Source organism: Dama dama, chromosome 17 (assembly GCF_033118175.1).
Source record: "Dama dama isolate Ldn47 chromosome 17, ASM3311817v1, whole genome shotgun sequence".
In the NCBI taxonomy this organism is placed as follows: domain Eukaryota; kingdom Metazoa; phylum Chordata; class Mammalia; order Artiodactyla; family Cervidae; genus Dama; species Dama dama.
The window spans coordinates 26,140,951-26,161,072 of NC_083697.1; the positions used below are offsets into that span (position 1 = coordinate 26,140,951).

The following is a 20,122-nucleotide window of genomic DNA, read 5'->3' on the forward strand; positions in this document are numbered from 1 at the left end:
TATGCAGCATATAAAATCACTATGTTTAAATGATCATAAAAAGAGAAAATTGAAACATGAGCAAGGAAAAGTTTATCATCAATATAAACATACCAAATGTAGTTTTTAGCAATAAATAATATATTTAACTAAAAAAATCTATCAAAATATTTTTTCAAATAATATTTAAAATAATTGGGGGAAATTATTATGAAGTGGTTATTAGATGATGAAGGAATTTTTGTTGATTTTTATTAAACATAATAATGACATGGTGATTATTTAAGATGTCAATATTGTTTAGATGTGTATACTATGGGCGACATATTATCTGGGAGAGGTTTCAAAATACTTCAGCAAAGAAAAAAAAAGAACAGATATAGCAAATGTGGGAAATACTAAATTAAAGCAATGTATATATGTAAAATTTTTGTAATAAAAATAAAATGAAAACTCCATGGATAGTATGATCAGAATGTTAGATACAGTCAAAGAGAGAACTAGAGAACTGGAAGGTGGATGAGGAGGGTATCCAGAGTATGAATAAAATTTAAAGAGACAAAACAAAAAACAATTTACCTTCTTTTGGGCTCACTGCTGCAGGAAGTATATCCCAATCAAGGGTCCAAGTAGGGCAGGGGTGGGGAGAAAACATCACTTCAATGCCTTTTTCCTGGAAAAGGAGAGAGGCCCTTTCCAAATTAATGAATTAATACAATCCTGTTATGTTCTAGAACACCAAATTCTATTTTCTACACTACAAATTTTAATAAACATCAAGCATTCCTCAAAATATTGTTACATAAGAGATATATGTTGAAATATACTCTTAAATATTTCTAGCTATTCCATGACTGCAGAATATCACAAGGTATTTCAAGAAGTAGTAACTTGTGATAAACATCAGAAAAATATTTCATATACAGCCACCCAGAGAGAAAAGTAAATTATCTGTGAAGAGATGTAATTGAGTTCCACAGGCCATATTAACACACAGTTGAGTCTGATGCACTGCCTGGTATAACACGGAATGAATGCTTGGTGAATGAATGAACAGGTGGTCTGTTCTCCTTCTCTAATTCTGTTATCACAGTGTAGCCTACTTTTTTGTTTGCTTGCTTGTTTCTTGATCTTAAATACAACCCTAATAGATTCCCTTCTTTAGATTCACACTATGGGATCTGAGAATATCACAAAAATTTGTATTTGACCTTGTTCTCTGCTTCCTGTTAAAACTCTTTAAACACTTACCCTGACTTCTGCAAACAGAAGTCAGAAACAAGTAAAAGCAGAAGAAATAATGATCAAGATGTTTTTGAAAAGTATTCTTCCCCCCAAAACGAGAAATAAATGTTGAGTTTCTTAACAGTATGGTTACTTTCCTATTAAATTTCCTACTAAAATTATTACCTGAAGTGACACAGAAGTAATAAGCCACCTAGAAATATTAGGTGTCAAAGAGAAAAGTCACCTGAGAATAAAACTATTATCAAAAACAATTCACATAATCAAAACTAACTCTGCATACATCCATCAAAGTCTGTCATGTATTATTCAAAAGTTGCTACAGCCTAGCAGCTATGTTTAAAGGATCAAAAAGTCCCACTTTAACATGCACCCCAAATATCATCCATACTAGTCTCTTACGGGGACCTACAAAGTCTCTAGAAAAGGATCCCTTTTTTTTAACCAACTAGTTCCCAACATTTAAAAGAATGATCTTCCCTCTTCCATATATAGAAAAATTCTCAGGCTCCTTCCTCATGTTGAATGTTGTACATTGATTTATTTGATCTACAGACAGTTGCATGGCATACTCATAGATTTCCAGACTCCTTGTAATCATATTCTGTGTCCACAGCCCACAGGATATATACCCATGGTTCTGGAATTATTTTTTTTTAATCTCCAGGAATATCTTATTCAAAATAAAAATCCCTGAAAATCAATCATTAACCCCTTTGTATCAGTTAGTTTAGGAGACTAGTTTCCACCATGAAGACTAGCTGAATTCCAGTCCAAAAGGAGATAGTAAAAAGATTCTGTTGTTGGGGCATAGATATAGCTACAGATATAGAGGCCAGAGTATGTACCTGACTCCAGAAAGATAAACACATCTCTTTGACATCATCACCTCTTTCCTATAACTCCCTTAGTCCAGTCTAGCCATACTGAACTTCCTGCTATTCCTCATTTTACCACACTCATTCTTAACTTAGGGTCTTTTATAAAATACAACTATTTTGAAATATAATTTCTATGCCATAAAATCTGTCCCTTTTTTTTCTTTAATCTGTCCCTTTAGAGTATAATACAATGGTTTTTAAAATATTCACGGTTGTGTAACAATCATTATCTAATTTGAGAACATTTTCATCTCAAAAAAAAGACATCCCATACCCATTAGCAGACACTCTCTATTCTCTGCCCATAGCTCCCTGCCCTGGGCAACTACTGATCGACTTTCTGTCTCTGTAAATTTGTTCAGGGTCTTCTACTAGCTGGACCATATGCCTAGAACATACCCTCCAAATCTTCAAATGTTCATTCTGGTCATCTGATCAATGTCTTCGCTTCATCAGTTAAGCCTTCTTGACCATCTTATCTAAAATATGATCATGACCTCCAACATCTCCAGTCCCCTCATCCCACATTATTTGTATAACACTTATCATTAGCTAATGTGTTACATATTTACTTGTGGTTTTTATTCACTTCCCCCACCAGAATGGAACATCCAGGAGGGCAGTCCAATTTGTTCTTCATATATTCAACATTCAGAAAAATGTCTGGTGTTTAGTAAATACATGTACATCTTTTGACTGACTGGATGAATAAATAAATTTAAAACCTCTCGAGAATATGGGAGATTTTGCAGGCAAGACTGTGCCAGAGAAAACAGAAGGAAAAAAAGGTGAGATGTGAGCACTACCAAGAAAATTTTTTGTATTTTACACATCTACTTATGGCCAATTTCATGTGTCCTCATGCAATTGGCAAAAAAAAAAAAAAGACAAACACACACACACACAAACTCTGACTATTCAGAAATAAAAAATTATAGTATAAATAAAATTAATACATTCACAGAATGTTAATTTGATATACTATTGTCTTTTAAATATATGACAATGAGAAACCTAGCAAAAATGATGCCCTATTAAAAAGGAAAATGTGGATAAGGAAGCTGTGGTACATATACACCATAGAATATTACTCAGCCATTAAAAAGAATTCATTTGAATCAGTTCTAATGAGATGGATGAAACTGGAGCCCATTATACAGAGTGAAGTAAGCCAGAAAGATAAAGACCAACACAGTATACTAATGCATATATATGGAATTTAGAAAGATGGTAACAATAACCCTACATGCAAGACAGAAAAAGAGACACAGATGTACAGAACAGACTTTTGGACTCTATGGGAGAAGGTGAGGGTGGGATGTTTCGAGAGAACAGCATCAAAACATGTATATTGTCTAGGGTGAAAGAGATCACTAGCCCAGGCTGGATGCATGAGACAAGTGCTCGGGCCTGGTGCACTGGGAAGACCCAGAGGGATCAGGTGGAGAGGGAGGTGGGAGGGGGGATCGGGATGGGGAACACATGTAAATCCATGGCTGATTCATGTCAATGTATGAAAAAAACCACTACAATACTGTAAAGTAATTAGCCTCCAACTAATAAAAATAAATGAAAAAAAAAAAGAAGTAAAAATAAATAAATAAATAAAAAGGAAAATGTTACTTTGGTGAACTTCTTTAATAAAGCTGGAAAAGTGATAAAAAGAAAAAAATGTATCCAATACACACAATCAAGATAGAATTAAAAGAAAATTGAAATTCTAATTTATTTTTAGATTTGAAAACTTTGTTCTTTTAAAATTGCTGATGTGATGTCCCACTCAACTTTCATACAATCATAAAGATTTAAAATTAGAAATGATGCATATACAAATGTACACCTCACTCTCCTAATTTATATAAGGAGAAATTGAGACCTTTCGGTTAAACGCCTTACTGAAGGTATAATAATAATGTTAGCTTGACTACAAAGCTGGGCCTGGAACCCAAGTCACCTGGTCTCTAACATAGCCTTCCCAGGGATATTGCCAAGTCAGTGACTAAGTCTCAGGCACACAGACTGAGCGCAGGCCACTTTTGAGAAACACGGAACTCTGTGACAAGATTGAAACTCAAGGATTCTGAATCACACCGATGCAACCTTCCTTCCTTCTCTGTTCTCACGCACAGCGGTCAAACCTGCACCGCCTTCTGAAGGCTCTTGCACCCTTCTTTGCACCCCACTTTCCCTCACAGATGTTCCCCTCAGTATTCCTGCAGCACATCTAACCCTACCTTGGAATTCGCTTCTAACTCATCCCCTGTAAGCTAAAATCTCAGGATTCCTTTATATTTTTAATATTATTACAAACGGCTTATTTTTATGATTGTTTAACTTTTCTCTGAATATATTTGTCTCTTTTTTATAAATATTTTAAAATGGAACAAATGCAAATGTTTTTCCTAATATCATTTCGTTGCTGGAAAAGCATGGGCAGAAAAATCTGAATTACCAATATTTTTTCAAGACTCTAAAAGTATGAATTCAAATAAAAGCATGGATTATTGATTTGCTACAATTTTAGAAATTAGTATTTTAATACAAAGATACTCTCCTGACAATTATTAAAAAAAAAAAAATCAGGAGGTAAACGAAAGATTGCTGAACAATACAACCATCCGATTAAGACACATCAAACTACTAATCAACTCCTGTTTCATTGTTTCATCACTAGGCTAACAAAACTTAGCTGAAGAGATGAGGAGCTGGTGTTACTACTAACATCTTCTTGTGCTTTTCTAAATCAAAGAACTTTGTTAACACTAGAACTCAAATACTTCCTAACCCAAGTTAAGAAAAATAAACTAATTTTTTTGCCAATACAACTCAGATGACCAGCTCAAATTACTTCATGAATTCCCTATTCAAATAAATCAAATAAAGTAGTCTAAGTTAAAAGCAAGCCATTTTTGTAAATATTTTTAAATATGTATATATTTATGTGGCTGCACCAGGTCTTAATTGTAGCATGTGGTATCTAGCTCCCTGGCCAGGGGTCAAACCTGGGCCCTCTGCATTAGGAACACAGTCTTAGCCACTGGACCAAACAGGGAAGTTCCTTTGCACATTGTTTTGAATGATATTGAAAAGCAAGCCTATTGGTGAAAACTTATACACTTAATACCATTAGAAACTAATTATGCTATAAACAGAGAAAAATAAATGACATGCATTCTTATTATATATAAGGTCATAAAATCAAGGACTAAATTAAAAACAGAATTCAAAAATCTTAAATTTAGACAAAACCTTGGCAAATAAATTGAGATAATCATTCTCATTTCTTTAATTCAAATCATCACATCAAAATTAAAAAACCAAGACTAGTTCCTTGCAACAGAAAAACATCAGGTTAAAACAATAAACTTGACCAGATGTGATATGACTTTGGCATATCAAATGTAAAACAAAATGTTTTGAGAAAAATACTCTTAAAAATATATATCCTGACTCGTTTGTCTCCAAAGACACATAATAGTAAAAATCTTCAATTTACTGTATGTATTCAATTTACTTGTCACTTAAATGCAAAGACTAGCAGAAAGTGTGATTGGTCAAGACTGATGTAAATAAAATTCATAACAAAATGTCAATAGATAATTACAAGTTGGGGTAGTATACTAAGCAACTTTTATCACATGGAATCTTTCAAACAAAATTTTAATGAAAACAACTGAATTACCATTAATTTAGTCATAGTGGGTCTTGGTCCTCCAATGAACGAAGGATCATTTTGCTCCTCTGCACATGGGGTCTCATCTAAGTTTGGGGGCTGTTGACTTGAGGCGGTCTGTAATTCTGGTAAACTGAGAAACTGGATCCCACACTGAGAAGCTGCCGTTTGCACTCTTGGCACTTCCTGAACCCGCTGGTACCAGGCAGCCAGTAGCGGGAATTCTGCCAGCTTTCCAGAAAGTTTCCTGCAGATGATTACCTAGGCGGAAAAAGAACAAAACATATTATTATACATAATTTTTGTTTGTTATAAGAGCTGATTGAAGTAACCTTACATACCACAAAATTCACACCTTTTAAGGGTACAGTTCACAGAATGAGTTTTAGTAAATTTATACAGTTGTGCAACTACCACCATAACCTACTACTGGAACGCCCAATGTCACACAGGGAAGTTTCCTGTGACTGCTGGCAATCAGTCTCTGCCCCACCAGTCAGTTGCAGGCAATCACTGATCTGCTTCTCATGTGTATAATTCTGTCTTTTCTAGAATTTCATGAAAATGGAATCACAAAATGTGGTTCTTTTCATTTAGCAGTATGATTCTGGGATTCATCCATGTAGTTGCATGTATCAGCAGTTGGTTGCTTTTTATGATGATGCAGCATTCAAAGAAAGACTTATTTATTCAAATTAAAAACATTTGAAACCATTACCCCTCATGTAAATTAATGTTTATTTTGCCTTGGTCAGATGCTTTCTCCCTAGCACCACCACCAAACTTCAGTTTCTTTAAAAATTAGAATGTTCTTCTTCTCTGTAAGACACTGAATGCCGTTTCCATAGAAACAGTTATAATGTTACAAACAGATTATGACTTATAATTATGAACAGAAAAAGTAAAAAGGTCAAGTCACAGAAAATCTCTACAGATATATCTAGTTATAATCAGTGCCAAAACAGAAGCCAGAAAGGATGAAAATTAATGAAAAATTTCACACATATATATGATTTATTTTAACTAGACTTTAAGGTTAAATAAGAACTGACTATAAGAACAGGGTTTATGTCTGAAGAACCGGCAAGATGGCGGAAGTGGAACAGAAGAAGAAGCGGACCTTCCGCAAGTTCACCTACCGCGGCGTAGACCTCGACCAGCTGCTGGACATGTCCTATGAGCAACTGATGCAGCTATACAGTGCGCGCCAGCGACGGCGGCTGAACCGCGGCCTGCGGAGGAAGCAGCACTCGCTGCTGAAGCGGCTGCGCAAGGCCAAGAAAGATGCGCCGCCCATGGAGAAGCCCGAGGTCGTGAAGACGCACCTGCGCGACATGATCATTCTGCCCGAGATGGTGGGCAGCATGGTGGGCGTCTACAACGGCAAGACCTTCAACCAGGTGGAAATCAAGCCTGAGATGATTGGCCACTACCTGGGCGAGTTCTCCATCACCTACAAGCCCGTGAAACACGGCCGGCCCGGTATCGGGGCTACCCATTCCTCCCGCTTCATCCCCCTCAAGTAACCTGCTGGCCAATAAAAGCAGAGATTTCTCTAAAAAAAAAAAAAAAAAAAAAAAAAGAACAGGGTTTATGTCTAATGCCCTTTGTATACTACAAGTGCTTAAACTACTGCCTGGCAAAAAATACTCTTGATTGAACAGATGATAAAGGAACCACTTATTTTCTTCAAAGAATAATCCCCTAAATTAGTGTCTTTCAAACTGCTGCTTATGACCCATTAAGAAATTTTAAAATTAATATATCTGGTTTAAAAAAAACTGAAATAAAATAGAAAATATCAGGGTAAATAGCATGTCGTAAGGCAGATTATTTTGCATTTATATGTATAATATAAAGATGTATACTTGTATGCTCAATCATTTTGTAAAATGCATCATTTACTATGAAAAGTAAAAAAGTTTGAAAAATACTGTCTAAATGGTACTTTGGGAGTAAAAAAGTTTCTAACTCTCAACAAAATACTTAGTTGCCTGAAAACAGATTATGAGCTAAGGGAATTGAGCTTTAAGCCATGATAAATTAATCAAATAAGAAATGTTCTCATTTCCTCACTTTCCGTTACTTCCCTTGGTAATGATTTATTCTTATTTGTTAGATGCATATGACATCTTTCCCTCCTTTTGAGATAAATTGTAATTAAGCAACAATAATTCATGTTTAAAAAAATGGAGGACTTTCACTCTACATGACAGGTCATTCCAGTTAATCAACATGCCAGGCTGCTCTGCTATTATCCAGACAGCTCAGGAGGTACTGCACCACATTTGTTAATTACACTTGAGAAAATGTATTTAAGGAAGAGGCTAATGAAAAATATGTGAAACAAAAATTAAATTTGTCCCTAAGAAATGATTTTTTAAAAATGTTACCTGGTTGATAAGATCAAAATCATTATAAACTTTACTCAAGTTACTTAAGGACAAGAAAATTAGAGAATTTATTTTTAAAATAATGGTTTAAAAAAAAAAACAAACTGCTATGAAGACCACAAAATGAAATCCTAGTGGCTTTATGAAAGAGTTAGTTGCTCAGTCGTATCCAACTCTCTGCAACTCCATGGACTGCAGCCCACCAAGTTCCTCTATCCATGGAATTATCCAGGCAAGAATACTGGCCTGGGTAGCCATTCCCTTCTTCAGGGAATCTTCCCAACCCAGGGATTGAACCTGGGTCTCCTATACTGCAGGCAGACTCTTTACCATCTGAGCCACCAGGAGTTGCTTTGCAGTTAATTACAATAAGGGGCAGAAAAAACTTGTGTGAATAAAAAGAGAAGATATTATACCTATCCAAAAGATCTCCTCTGTATTATTTTCCATTGCTTATTAGAGTATGTTGTAATTCTTTCATGTCATTTCCTTAGTCACGTCTACTCTTTCAAAAGCATGTAATAACTAACAAATGTTTAGGTGAGCAGCGTAAGCAGTGTAAAAAATAGTAAACTAAGTGGAAATAAAATCCCAGTTTAGTGTTTTTCTAACAGTCTAGAACTGGTGAGTTAAAACTGAAAATTCTTAAGGACTTAAGACAGAGGATAGGATATAGAAAATATAAATCAACCAGAGCATTCATGATTTTTGCAATATGTCAGCCAATAGCGAGATTCCCATTTTATTCTCAATTTTATGCCAATGAGAACAATGAAAGAGGTATTTAACATAGGCATTTTTGCTGAAAAATCAATTTATACAATGTCTTTACTTTTGTAACAAATGTCATACTTCTAAAAAACTAAATTCAAAGCATTAGAAGTTAAAATGTAGTATGTTAAATCATAAATATGCAGGTTACAAAAATATTTCATAAAGTGGCAATTTGTTTATCTTCCAGGACTAGAACAATCTTTTAAACAGTTCGATCAAAGTGTACCTGTTTAGTAGTAGTAACTTAAAAATAAAATTTACTGGTATCTGAATATTATCTGGTATCAGCAAGATTTTACCTTAGTATAGCTATTCATTGTCATTTCTCCCATCTACTTGCTCTTCTGTATACTAAAAGATTCTGGCAATTAAATCAAAGGGAAGGGGGAATCATAAGTAGTATGCATTTTAATTTATTCTTTTAAAACCCATTCCTGAAACTTTCCAGAGGAGAGGATTTTATCAAGCACCTTCCAGCAAGCAGTGTTGGGCTATCAGGGGTTGCCTTTGCCAGCTAATGTCCTATGAAGAGAAAAGCAGCTTGGAGCTGAGGTTTAGATGTAACACTGCAGCCTCTTCTAGCTATTGTTTTGCATATTTGGCTTTATTCTGTTTAGCAAAATTGGGTATTTTCCCTTGCTTGCTTGCTCAGTTGTGTCCAACTCTTTGGTGTCCCATGGGTTGTAGCCCACTACATTCCTCTGTCCATGGAATTTTCCAGGCAAGAATACTGGAGTGGGTTGCCATTCTCTTCTCCAGGGAATCTTCTCAGCCCAGGAATCAAACCCCGGTCTCCTGCATTGCAGTCAGATTCCTTACTGTCTGAGCTACCAGGAAGCCATCACTTTGTTCAGCAAAACTGGGTATTTCCCCTAACTCTTCTAATTTTGACCTCTGGTATACCAAATCTTGAATTAGCAAAATTGACTGCTCTTTCATATTATTGATCTTATTTCTATGGCTAAATATTTTGGCCGTAGATGCAGCTCTCTGTTTCTGATCCAAACCTAGTAACTTGACCTTCATTCCTCATCATTAACTTGATCCTGATTCTGATCATTTGGACTGCTACTTCATCACCTCAATGTGAGTTACTACAAGTATAAAGGCTTGGCATCATCGCCACCATCTGAACTAAAACGGCTGCTTCATAACCTAAGATGACTTATAAGAGGAAAATAAATATAACAAAAATAACATCAAAGCTTTGGCAAAGAGAGATTAATTCCTGAAAGAAAATGTGATGATCCAGGAAAAATACAAACAAACAAAGGAAAATATTTAGAGAATTAGTTTACATATAAATGTCAGAAGAATTTAATCACAGAATACACGTAATAGAAAAGGCTGAGTGTACAAGTTTTCCACTATTTTAAACTGAGACAGAGTTCCTCAGTTGTATTAGGTAGATTTAGTCAGCAGTGGTCAGGCTGATGTCCAACCTGATTGAAGGGGGAAAAAAATCCTCTCAATTAGGAACACCTTCACCTCAGTTGATCCTATTTAGGTAAACAGTATTAAATTAAGCTAAAATCAAATGTAAAAGATGGATGTCTGGATAATGATCTAAAAATTGTTTTTATGCAGATGAATCCAATTTTTTATGTCTTGTTGCATTTGAGAGCAAATACTCAAGTCTTCTCTATCAACTTGTTTTATTTCCTTTGTAGTACTCACCATTATTTAAATGTGCATTATTTATTTGTCTACTTGTTAATTTCTATCTTCCCTATTCTTCTATTTCTACTAGAATATTCACTCCATAAAAGCTGGGACTCTTTCTCTCTTGTTCATCACTGTATTCCCAGTGTATACAAGAGTGTGACATATACAATATGCTTTCAAATAAATTTCTCAAATGAATGAATTAATGGTTCTGCCACTTAAGATTCAATTTTTAAGAAATAAGCAACAAAGAGTTATCCAAGAAGACCAAGAAGCCATGAATATCAACAGTATTTCAAAATATGTACCAAATGACTGGTTTAATGACTAAAGTTGGTAATAATGGTGACAACAGAATTTAGAAATCATTTGACTAGGAAAAAAAAAATCTGTTTTTCTCCCCATCCAGCTCCAGCTCCATGGACAGTAGGAATACACGTGACATTTACAATACTAATCAACATCTATGCAATTCCTAAATCTCTTGTTTTCACATCCTTTAATTCTGAAGTTATTTTGGTTTCTATTCTTGTTTTGCTCCCATTTTAAAGAAAAGAGAAATGTTCTTTAAGAAAACACCAACTCATTGATGCCACCTAACTTATTAGTGAAGCACTGGTCTCCAAATACATAGATGTTCATTAGAAATATTTTCTCAGTTGTCAGCAAACATACCTGAAGTATTGGTGATATATAATAAACCAAATCTGATTATCCGATTCCTTAGAAAAGGAAAGGGTGAAATGCTTCAAAGTAGGAAAAATGCAGTTCTGGAAAACCAATAGGAAAGCTACAAAGAATCTAGCTTTCCATTCACTTTCTCCTTTGTCCCTCCCACAGACAGGAGAGAAAAAAAAAAAAATTTCCAGCTAGTGGTAAAGAATCTGCCTGCCAATGCAGAAGACTTAAGAGACGTAGGCTCAATCCCTGGTTTGGGAAGATTCCCTGGAGGAGGGCATGGCAACCCACTGCAGTATTCTTGCCTGGAGAATCCCAAGGACAGAGGAACCAGGAAGGCTACAATCCATGGGGTTGCAAACAGTCCGACACAACTGAAGCGACTTAGCATGTGTATATATATATATAATGAACTAAAAATGGAGACTTTCCATTTATAATCTCCCACAGCATTGAATAGGACTGACAGTTCTGTTACATAACAAAGAGATGTGGGTTAAATATTTCTGATTTAATAACATCTGACATAGTGAAATTAGTTGTTTCCCAGGTGGCACTGGTGGTAAAGAATTTGAAGTGACTTGTTTAGTTGCTAAGTCACATCTGACTCTGCGACCCCATGAACTAGAGCCCGCCAGGCTCTTCAATCCATGAGATGTCCCAGGTAAGAATACTGGAGTGGGTTGCCATTTCCTTCTCCAGGGCATCTTCCCGACATAGGAATCAAACCCACATTTCTGGCATTTCAGGGAATTCTTTATCACTGAGCCACCTGGGAAGCAAGCCATTTGAAGTGACTACTTAATTATAAAATATAGTGGACCAGGGATTTCAGTATTTTAACACTGGAACCTCTAGTATCAGAAGGTAATCACAAGAGCAATTTAAGCTTAATTATCATGTCCTATGTGCTATGCTTAGTTGGTCAGTTGTATCCGACTCTTTCCGACCCCGTGGACTGTAGCCCGCCAGGCTCCTCTGTCCACGGGATTCTCCAGGCAGGAATACTGGAGTGGGTTGCCATGCCCTCCTTCAGGGGATCTTCCCAATCCAGGGATCCAACCCAGGTCTCCTGCATTGCAGATGGATTCTCTACCGTCTGAGCCACCAGGGCAGTCTAAGAACACTGCAGTGGGTAGCCTATCCCTTCTCCAGGGGATCTTCTCCAACCAGGAATGGAACTGGGGTCTCCTGCACTGCAGGAGGATTCTTTACCAGCTGAGCCACCAGGAAAGCCCCTAATAATCATAACAAATGCTAATATTTTAGCAACTCAAAACTAAAAGTCATACTAATTACTAATATTTATTGACAGCAACTATGTCTAAGCATTGTTCCTACTTTACACAAATTGTCATTTGTCCCTCACACTCATCCAAACAGATGGGCATCGCTGTTTTACAGATAAGGAAACGCAGACGGATATTAATAACTTGCCCAGAAGCATAATAAGAAATGGAATAGGAATTCAAACCTGGGAAGCTTTATAGACTGAAACCTACAACAGGGTACCGACTCCTGATAAACCTTACCAAAAAATGATGGATACAGGGCAAGAGCACAATATCTGCCAACGTGAAGTACAGGCCTTCTGCGAACACGTGGTCCAGAGGAGGCAGGTCAGAGGCTTTTGCTTTTCTGACGTGAGAAGGCTCTCTGCTGGCAGAAGTGGGCTCCTTGTGTACTGTGAGCTTTGAGAAGGCCACTTTCAGTTCCAGGCTTGCAGATGAGGAGTGCCGCTCTTCAGATGTTTCCTGCCCATGACCCTTGTTCTGCATTCTTTCCTTGGCAAGGGAAGGTCCAACCCCGGCAGCCTTCTGTTGCTTTAGCTTCTGACGCCGGAGTTTGTCATCATTATGCACTCTAACGGGTTCACTAAGCTTTTTCTCAAGCTCTAGTATTGCAGCAGGAATAGTCGGGAGTTGATCAAAAGCTTCTTTGAGAAAATTCTCAACAGCTAAAGGGATGGTAAGTTCACATAGCCTGGTCCATTGACTAACCTACAAAACAAAACAAGAAATGAAAGGATTCTTTACTTTCAACCAAACTTGAAGAAAAATAACTTCATACTGGAAAACAAGACTGGTTTACAGAATTTAAGTCTTAAGCTAAACCATTCCTGGGCTAGACTTTATGCTCTATCAAGAGACATTACCACAGTGCTTCAGAAGTGATAATATTCAACAATGTAGGCTTAGCACTGCTGTATCTGGAAATATATGCTATTCTCTTATTTCCTCTTACTCAGTAAATCCTCACGTCCCAAAGCCTCTAAAGTGCACTCTCCCTAAAAAAGCTGGGTTACTAAAACACTGCTACTTGAGCTTCTTTAATCCTCAACATAATTAAAATAAAAGGTTAAAAAAAATCTTTTCCTAAAAATAATGTCTCATAAATAAATCTTATAAATAAATAAATAAATCTCATAAATTAAATCTTTACTTCTTATTTTCTAATACTGCACTGAAATATTAGTACACATGAAAGGCTACTTTAACTCTTTTATTAGTTACTGAAGTTTTTTTTAAGTAAATGAAACTTTATTTTCCAACAGAGAATTAAATAAATATTCAAGTGAATGTGTTATCACTTATGGACTTCCCTTGTGGCGCAGAAGACAAAGAATCTGCCTGCAATGATTACTTATGGCTTTAAATAACAGAAAAGAGACAGTCTACTTACTTCAGCACAAGCTTTCAAGCAAGTCTTCTTAAAACCCAGAAGTTCCAAAATTTCCTTCTTTGAGGGGTCTGCTTCATATGACTTCTGGATTATGTGTCTCAGAACGACAGCAAGTCCTGCTCTACAGAAATTGTCTGGTCTTTCTACTACTGCAGGTAAACAGCAACTCTGGACTATTGGTGGAAGCTCTTGCCTTGAAATAATCTGTATTTCAACACCTTCAGATGGTACATCTTTAGGTAGTGAAATACTTGTGCTTTCTCCAGGGAGGACTAAGTAAACTTTAAAGACTGTGCAGTCACAGTATGATAACAAAAATAAAGTTACAGACGTATGAAGAGGAAAGATGCACCCTTCTTTTTGGTGAGAAAAGTCCAAGTACAGATATTCTTCTGTAAGGCTTTTCTTAATGCCTTTCATTTTCTTCTTTCATTGGGTTACCTGAAGCATAAATTGAAGTGGTTTTAGGTCTCAGGATATAGTAATTGCAAAGCTAAAATAAAAGATGAACATGTTAAAACTTTTTCTAGAAATCAGCAAAGGATTTGTGATAGATGTGATTCTACAAAAATTTGTTCTTGGCATGAATAAACGGCTTCCAAAAGAATGAGGCCCACGTTGTGCAATTAACTAGTCTTAAGGGGTTTCTAGGACTTCCCAAGTGGTTCCAGTGGTAAAGAACCCACCTGACAATGCAGGAGACGTAAAAGTTGCGGGTTCAATCCCTGGGTTGGGAAGATCCCTGGAGAAGGAAATGGCAACCCACTCCAATGTTCTTGCCTGGGAAATCCCATGGACAGAGGAGCCTGATGGGCTAGAGTCCATGGGGTTGCACAGAGCTGAACACGACTGAAGTGACTCAGCATGCATGCACGCAAGGGGATTTTATATACAGCTCCTTTAAAATGAGCATGCCTCAGATGCTTTGCAATATAGCCCTCCCAGTCAAGTACCTGTCGGTCTCTACAGTGAGAACAAGAGATGAACAGGATGGGACGCAAGAAATAATCAAGAATACCTAGCATTTATCACTATTGCAGCATGCTATATACCTATTCTTGTCTTCCTCCAATAGCATGTTCCATGAGATCACAATTTCATTTTATTCACTGCTATATCTAAACAAGGTCTGATATTATATATATGTATATATACACACACATATATGTATAATAAAAAGCACTGAGTGACTGCATACATGAATAGACATGTTCATTATTTTAAAGATGCAAACATACACAATCTTGTGGTCAAATTATTGATGGGTGTTTTCAAATCATAATCCTTAAGACTTTTGTCAATTATGACTTTTTGTTTGATTTCTACATTTCCTGGGTCTAAAATTCCCCATGTTCTAATCCATAAATCAAAATTCCCAAACTGACACTAGATGGCACCCTTTAAAAGCATTTGCCATATACTAACTGGTATATTAAAGAAAAAATATTTTAAATTAAAAATATTATTTTAAAAGCCTTTAAAAAGTATACATGCAATTCTTTAAGTATATTTGAAATATTAGTGTACCCTGAATTTTAGGGTATTAAAATCAACTAAATTTTCTTTATATTGTAAATTCCTTAGGTTTTTTTAATTAAAAGCAAAACAATCAAGTACTTGTTAATCTTGGTGCTCAACTTTTTTTTATTAAAGAGCTAATAATTCATTACAACAAAGAGATATAGTTAGTAAAGGTATACACAGTAACATTACTGTCTCGGAAAACTTCTTGGTAATGCAAATAATCACTAGTGTTTATATTTCTTTTATTAAAACGTAACAGATCTGCACCACAGCTTGTTACTTATTTAAAAGATTACCTGGGAGAAAATTATTTCTTGTAATTTAAAAGCAACAACTCTTTAACCGAAAGAAACTATTTTCTTCCTGAGCTAACTTAATTACCTTTTGGATTTTTTCTTTTCTCTTCATCTAGAGCTGATGTTAAAAGAAAGTATTAAAGGGCATTTGTTAACTCTCACAGGCAAAAGAAACCAACCTTTTATAGAAAATTGGTAGTCTCTTTGGAGATAGTAGCTTACTATTTCTATACCTAAACTATATAGATATAGTTTGCCCCTCTATATCTTTTGCTGATTAATTTACCAATCCTCTTAACTCCTTTTGTTGACACTATAAAGATCACTTTTTTTAAATAGCAAATTACAGTTTTATTGTGCATATATATCATATACATCATGTCCTACCTTCCTTTTTTAAACTTTTTTAAACTTTTTATTTTGTTTTGGGGAACAGCTGATCAACAGAGTTGTTACGGTTTCAGGTGAACAGTGAAGGGACTCGGCCATACTACAAAGAAGATCCCTAAGTGCTTTCCTAAGAAGCAGATTTGAAAGGAAACATAATCAATTTCCTCACGGAACTAGTAGAAACTAGTCCTGTTAACACTTCAAAAAGACATAAAAAACGGGAGACTGTAAACATCATGCTATTTTACAGCTTTTGATTCAGGATATGCTGAAATATTAAAAAATTAGAGTACATATATATTTGCTACTTCCTGAGGCCGTGAAATTCCAGATGTTCAAGCTGGTTTTAGAAAAGGCAGAGGAACCAGAGATTAAATCGCCAACATCCATTGGATCACTGAAAAATCAACAGAGTTCCAGAAAAACATCTATTTCTGTTTTGTTGACTATGCCAAAGCCTCTGACTGTCTGGATCACAATAAAGTGTGGAAAATTCTTAAAGAGAAGGTGATACCAGACCACCTGACCTGCCTCTTGAGAAATCTGTCGGCAGGTCAGGAAGCAACAGTTAGAACTGGACATGGAACAACAGACTGGTTCCAAATAGGAAAAGGAGTACGTCAAGGCTGAATATTGTCACCCTGCTTATTTAACTTATATGCAGAGTACATCATCAGAAACGCTGGGCTGGAGGAAGCACAAGCTGGAATCAAGATTCCCAGGAGAAATATCAATAACCTCAGATATGCAGATGACACCACCCTTATGGCAGAAAGTAAAGAGGAACTAAAAAGCCTCTCGATGAAAGTGAAAGAGGAGACTGAAAAAGTTGGCTTAAAGCTTAACATTCAGAAAACTAAGATCATGGCATCTGGTCCCATCACTTCATGGGAAATAGATGGGGAGACAGTGGAAACAGTGTCAGACTTTATTTTTGGAGGCTCCAAAATTACTGCAGATGGTGACTAAAGCCATGAAATTAAAAGACACTCCTTGGAAGGAAAGTTATGACCAATCTAGACAGCATATTAAAAAGCAGAGAAGTTACTTTACCAACAAAGGTCTGTCTAGTCAAGGCTATGGTTTTTCCAGTGGTCATGTATGGATGTGAGAGCTGGACTATAAAGAAGGCTGAGCACTGAATAATTGATGCTGTTGAACTGTGGTATTGGAGAAGACTCTTGAAAGTCCCTTGGACTGCAAGGAGATCTAACCAGTCCATCCTAAAGGAGATAAGTCCTGAGTGTTCATTGGAAGGACTGATATTGAAGCTGAAACCCCAATACTTTGGCTACCCGATTTGAAGAGCTGAGTCATTTGAAAAGACCCTGATGCTGGGAAAGACTGAAGGAGGGAGGAGAAGGGGACAACAGAGGATGAGATGGTCTGGATGGCATCACCTACTCAATGGACATGAATTTGAGTAAACTCTGGGAGTTGGTGATGGACAGGGAGGCCTGGCGTGCGGCAGTCCATGGGGTTGCATGACTGAGCAACTGAACTGAACTGAGGCATATAAGGACCATGAAATTTAACTTTTACACATTTCATAAACTTTTTTTGCTGTGAGCACTTAATAAATGCTAAATGTCAACAAAACAGAATAGCAATAATCTGTCCCTGGAGATAACTAATAATTAATGAGATGCCTAAGAGAAAATGCAAAGTACTGTTGACTCAATATAATTTACTTTTTAAAATATAAATATTGGTATTTTTTTTCCCCTTGAAGACTAAAAATATTACTTAATGATTTCGGGGTTTAAAAAACCAATCACTCTCCCTGGGCAATTTCTCCACATTAAATTTTATTATAATTTCTAAAATAAGTATTAAGTATTAGCAAACCTGTAAAATTTTGATATCTGTTTTTGGCATGTACCATGTCTAACTTTTCAAGAAAGTAGAACACATTTTTTGTTTAAAGTTTGCACATACAGCAAAAGAAACCTATTTTCTTCTCCATTTCTACCTAGAGAATTCCTCATCTTATCACTCTTATGTCATGAGCTTTTAAAAGGTAGGTACTATAGAATCACCCTTGGGGTCTCCAAGGCATGGAGCTGGGGTACAGACCTTGTTACTCCAGATTACACTTCTGCCCAGCACAGAAGTGCTGTCATCTGCTCTTTCTCAGTTTTGACAGATGCCACAGTGCCCTTAGAGGGAGTGAGAAAGCGGAAGACAAAACCAGAAGCTTGAGATGCCTGAACAGAGCTGATGGAGTGTGCATCTCCTCCCTTGCTTGGGAATGTTACAGAGCGAATAAAAACAGGTTGTTGTTTAGTCACTAAGTCATGTCTGACTCTTTCGTGAACCCATGGACTGTAGCCTGTCAGGCTCCTCTGTCCACGAAATTTCCCAGGCCAGAATACTGCAGTGGGTTGCCATTCCCTTCTCCAGGGGATCTTCCCAACCCAGGGACTGAACCCAGGCCTCCTGCATTGGCAGGAGGAGTCTTTACCACTGAGTCACCTGGGAAGCACAAACAGGTAAAAAGTAAATATTTAAGCCTTGGTTTCATTACTTGGGAATTTTCAAAGATATTTTTAAACAAATGTAGTCACAGGTTTAATATTTCAGGACCTTAATCTTTTTTATTCATTTATTCTAGTGAATGTATCATGGTGCTGATAAAGTGAAACATTTCATACGTGAAAGGGGAAATGAGTTTTATAGGTATTTTATTTGAAGCCATTTTATTATCAATAGTTTACTCAGGGCATACGTATATAAAGAAAGAAAAAATCACCATAAATATTGAACATAAGCATACTTCTCTGGAAGCTAGAAAAAAAGTTTAAAATTTCAGTGCTCAAAATTCAAGTCTGGATCTATGGCAACTACACATTACATTACAGATAAATAGATAAGTTATATATTCCATATGTGTGTGCATCCTAAGTCGCTTCAGTCATGTCCAACTCTTTGCCATCCTATGGACTATAGCCCGCCAGGCTCCCTTGTCCATGGGATTCTCCAGGCAAGAATATTATTAGAGTGGGCTGCCATACCCTCCTCCAGGGGATCTTCCCAACCTAGGGATTGAACCTGCATCTCTCATGTCTCTTCATTGGCAGGTGGGTTCTTTACCACTAATGTTACCCAGAAAGCCCTATTTATTACATAGTAAAGTCCAAAAGTACATAACTGCAACAAAAATATTAACCAATTGACTGTATTTTTTAAGTAAGGAATTATTACTGTGGCTGGAATTTGATAAGAGCTTAATAAATGCGAAAGGAACAAAGAATGCAATTCTAAATAATATTATGTACATTTTATTGCCTACCAAATATGTGCTTAATAAGCACCTTGAATTTTATGCATCACTTCAGCCCTCATAATCCTTAAAGTACATTTTACTACATGAATAAGAACTGTACTTCAATCCAAAAGCATTATTTGAATCTATAAAGGGATCTTATGGGAAAACATTAAGGAATGGGTATTTTTCTAATATAAATAGCACTACTTTATAAACTTCCTAAGTGGAACCATATTGCAATTTTATCACAGCCACAATTTTACCAGAGTGAAAATCATCAGAAACTATGTTATTCTTAGCAAATTTCTCAGGAGGCTCAGAAGTAAAGAATCCACCTGCCCGTGCAGATCGAGATGCGGGTTCCACCTCTGGGTCTGGAAGAACCCCTGGAGAAGGAAATAGTAACCTACTCCAGTATTCTTGCCTGGGACTAGTCATGGACAGTGGAGCCTGGTGGGCTACAGTCCACGGGGTCACAAAGAGTCAGAGACACTAAGTGACTGAGCATGTACATTCTTGATAAAAACCTCCATGCTAAAGACAGAGTATCTGACAATTCTCAGCACTGGATTAGGTTTTTTGATCATTCCTTCTTAATTCCCTTTATTGGATCCTCCTCAGACCTCTTAGTGACATGTAGCTTAGCACTTTGCCCTATTCTCATCTTAAACTCA

At 36.4% G+C, this 20,122-nt stretch overlaps 2 protein-coding genes across 3 annotated transcripts in view; one reads left to right on the plus strand and one right to left on the minus strand.

Moving 5' to 3' along the window:
• Nucleotides 1–20,122, minus strand: part of GSTCD (glutathione S-transferase C-terminal domain containing) — a 127,049-nt gene that overhangs the window by 100,875 nt on the left and 6,052 nt on the right. For both annotated transcript variants that reach the window (XM_061164271.1, XM_061164272.1), the window contains 4 exons: nucleotides 13,971–14,411; nucleotides 12,821–13,288; nucleotides 5,788–6,039; nucleotides 559–652 (listed from right to left, as the gene is read on the minus strand). In XM_061164271.1, the coding sequence (XP_061020254.1) occupies nucleotides 559–652; nucleotides 5,788–6,039; nucleotides 12,821–13,288; nucleotides 13,971–14,390 (1,234 nt within the window). In that variant the 5' untranslated portion in view covers nucleotides 14,391–14,411. The remainder of the gene's footprint in view (nucleotides 1–558; nucleotides 653–5,787; nucleotides 6,040–12,820; nucleotides 13,289–13,970; nucleotides 14,412–20,122) is intronic.
• Nucleotides 6,851–7,363, plus strand: LOC133071888 (small ribosomal subunit protein uS19). The gene has a single exon (XM_061164732.1). It carries the CDS (start codon nucleotides 6,867–6,869, stop codon nucleotides 7,302–7,304), a length of 438 nt encoding a protein of 145 aa, XP_061020715.1. The 5' UTR covers nucleotides 6,851–6,866; the 3' UTR covers nucleotides 7,305–7,363.

Excerpts from the sequence above, each read along its gene's own strand:
- LOC133071888 (XM_061164732.1), top strand. The coding sequence starts at position 6,867 with ATGGCGGAAGTGGAACAGAAGAAGAAGCGGACCTTCCGCAAGTTCACC.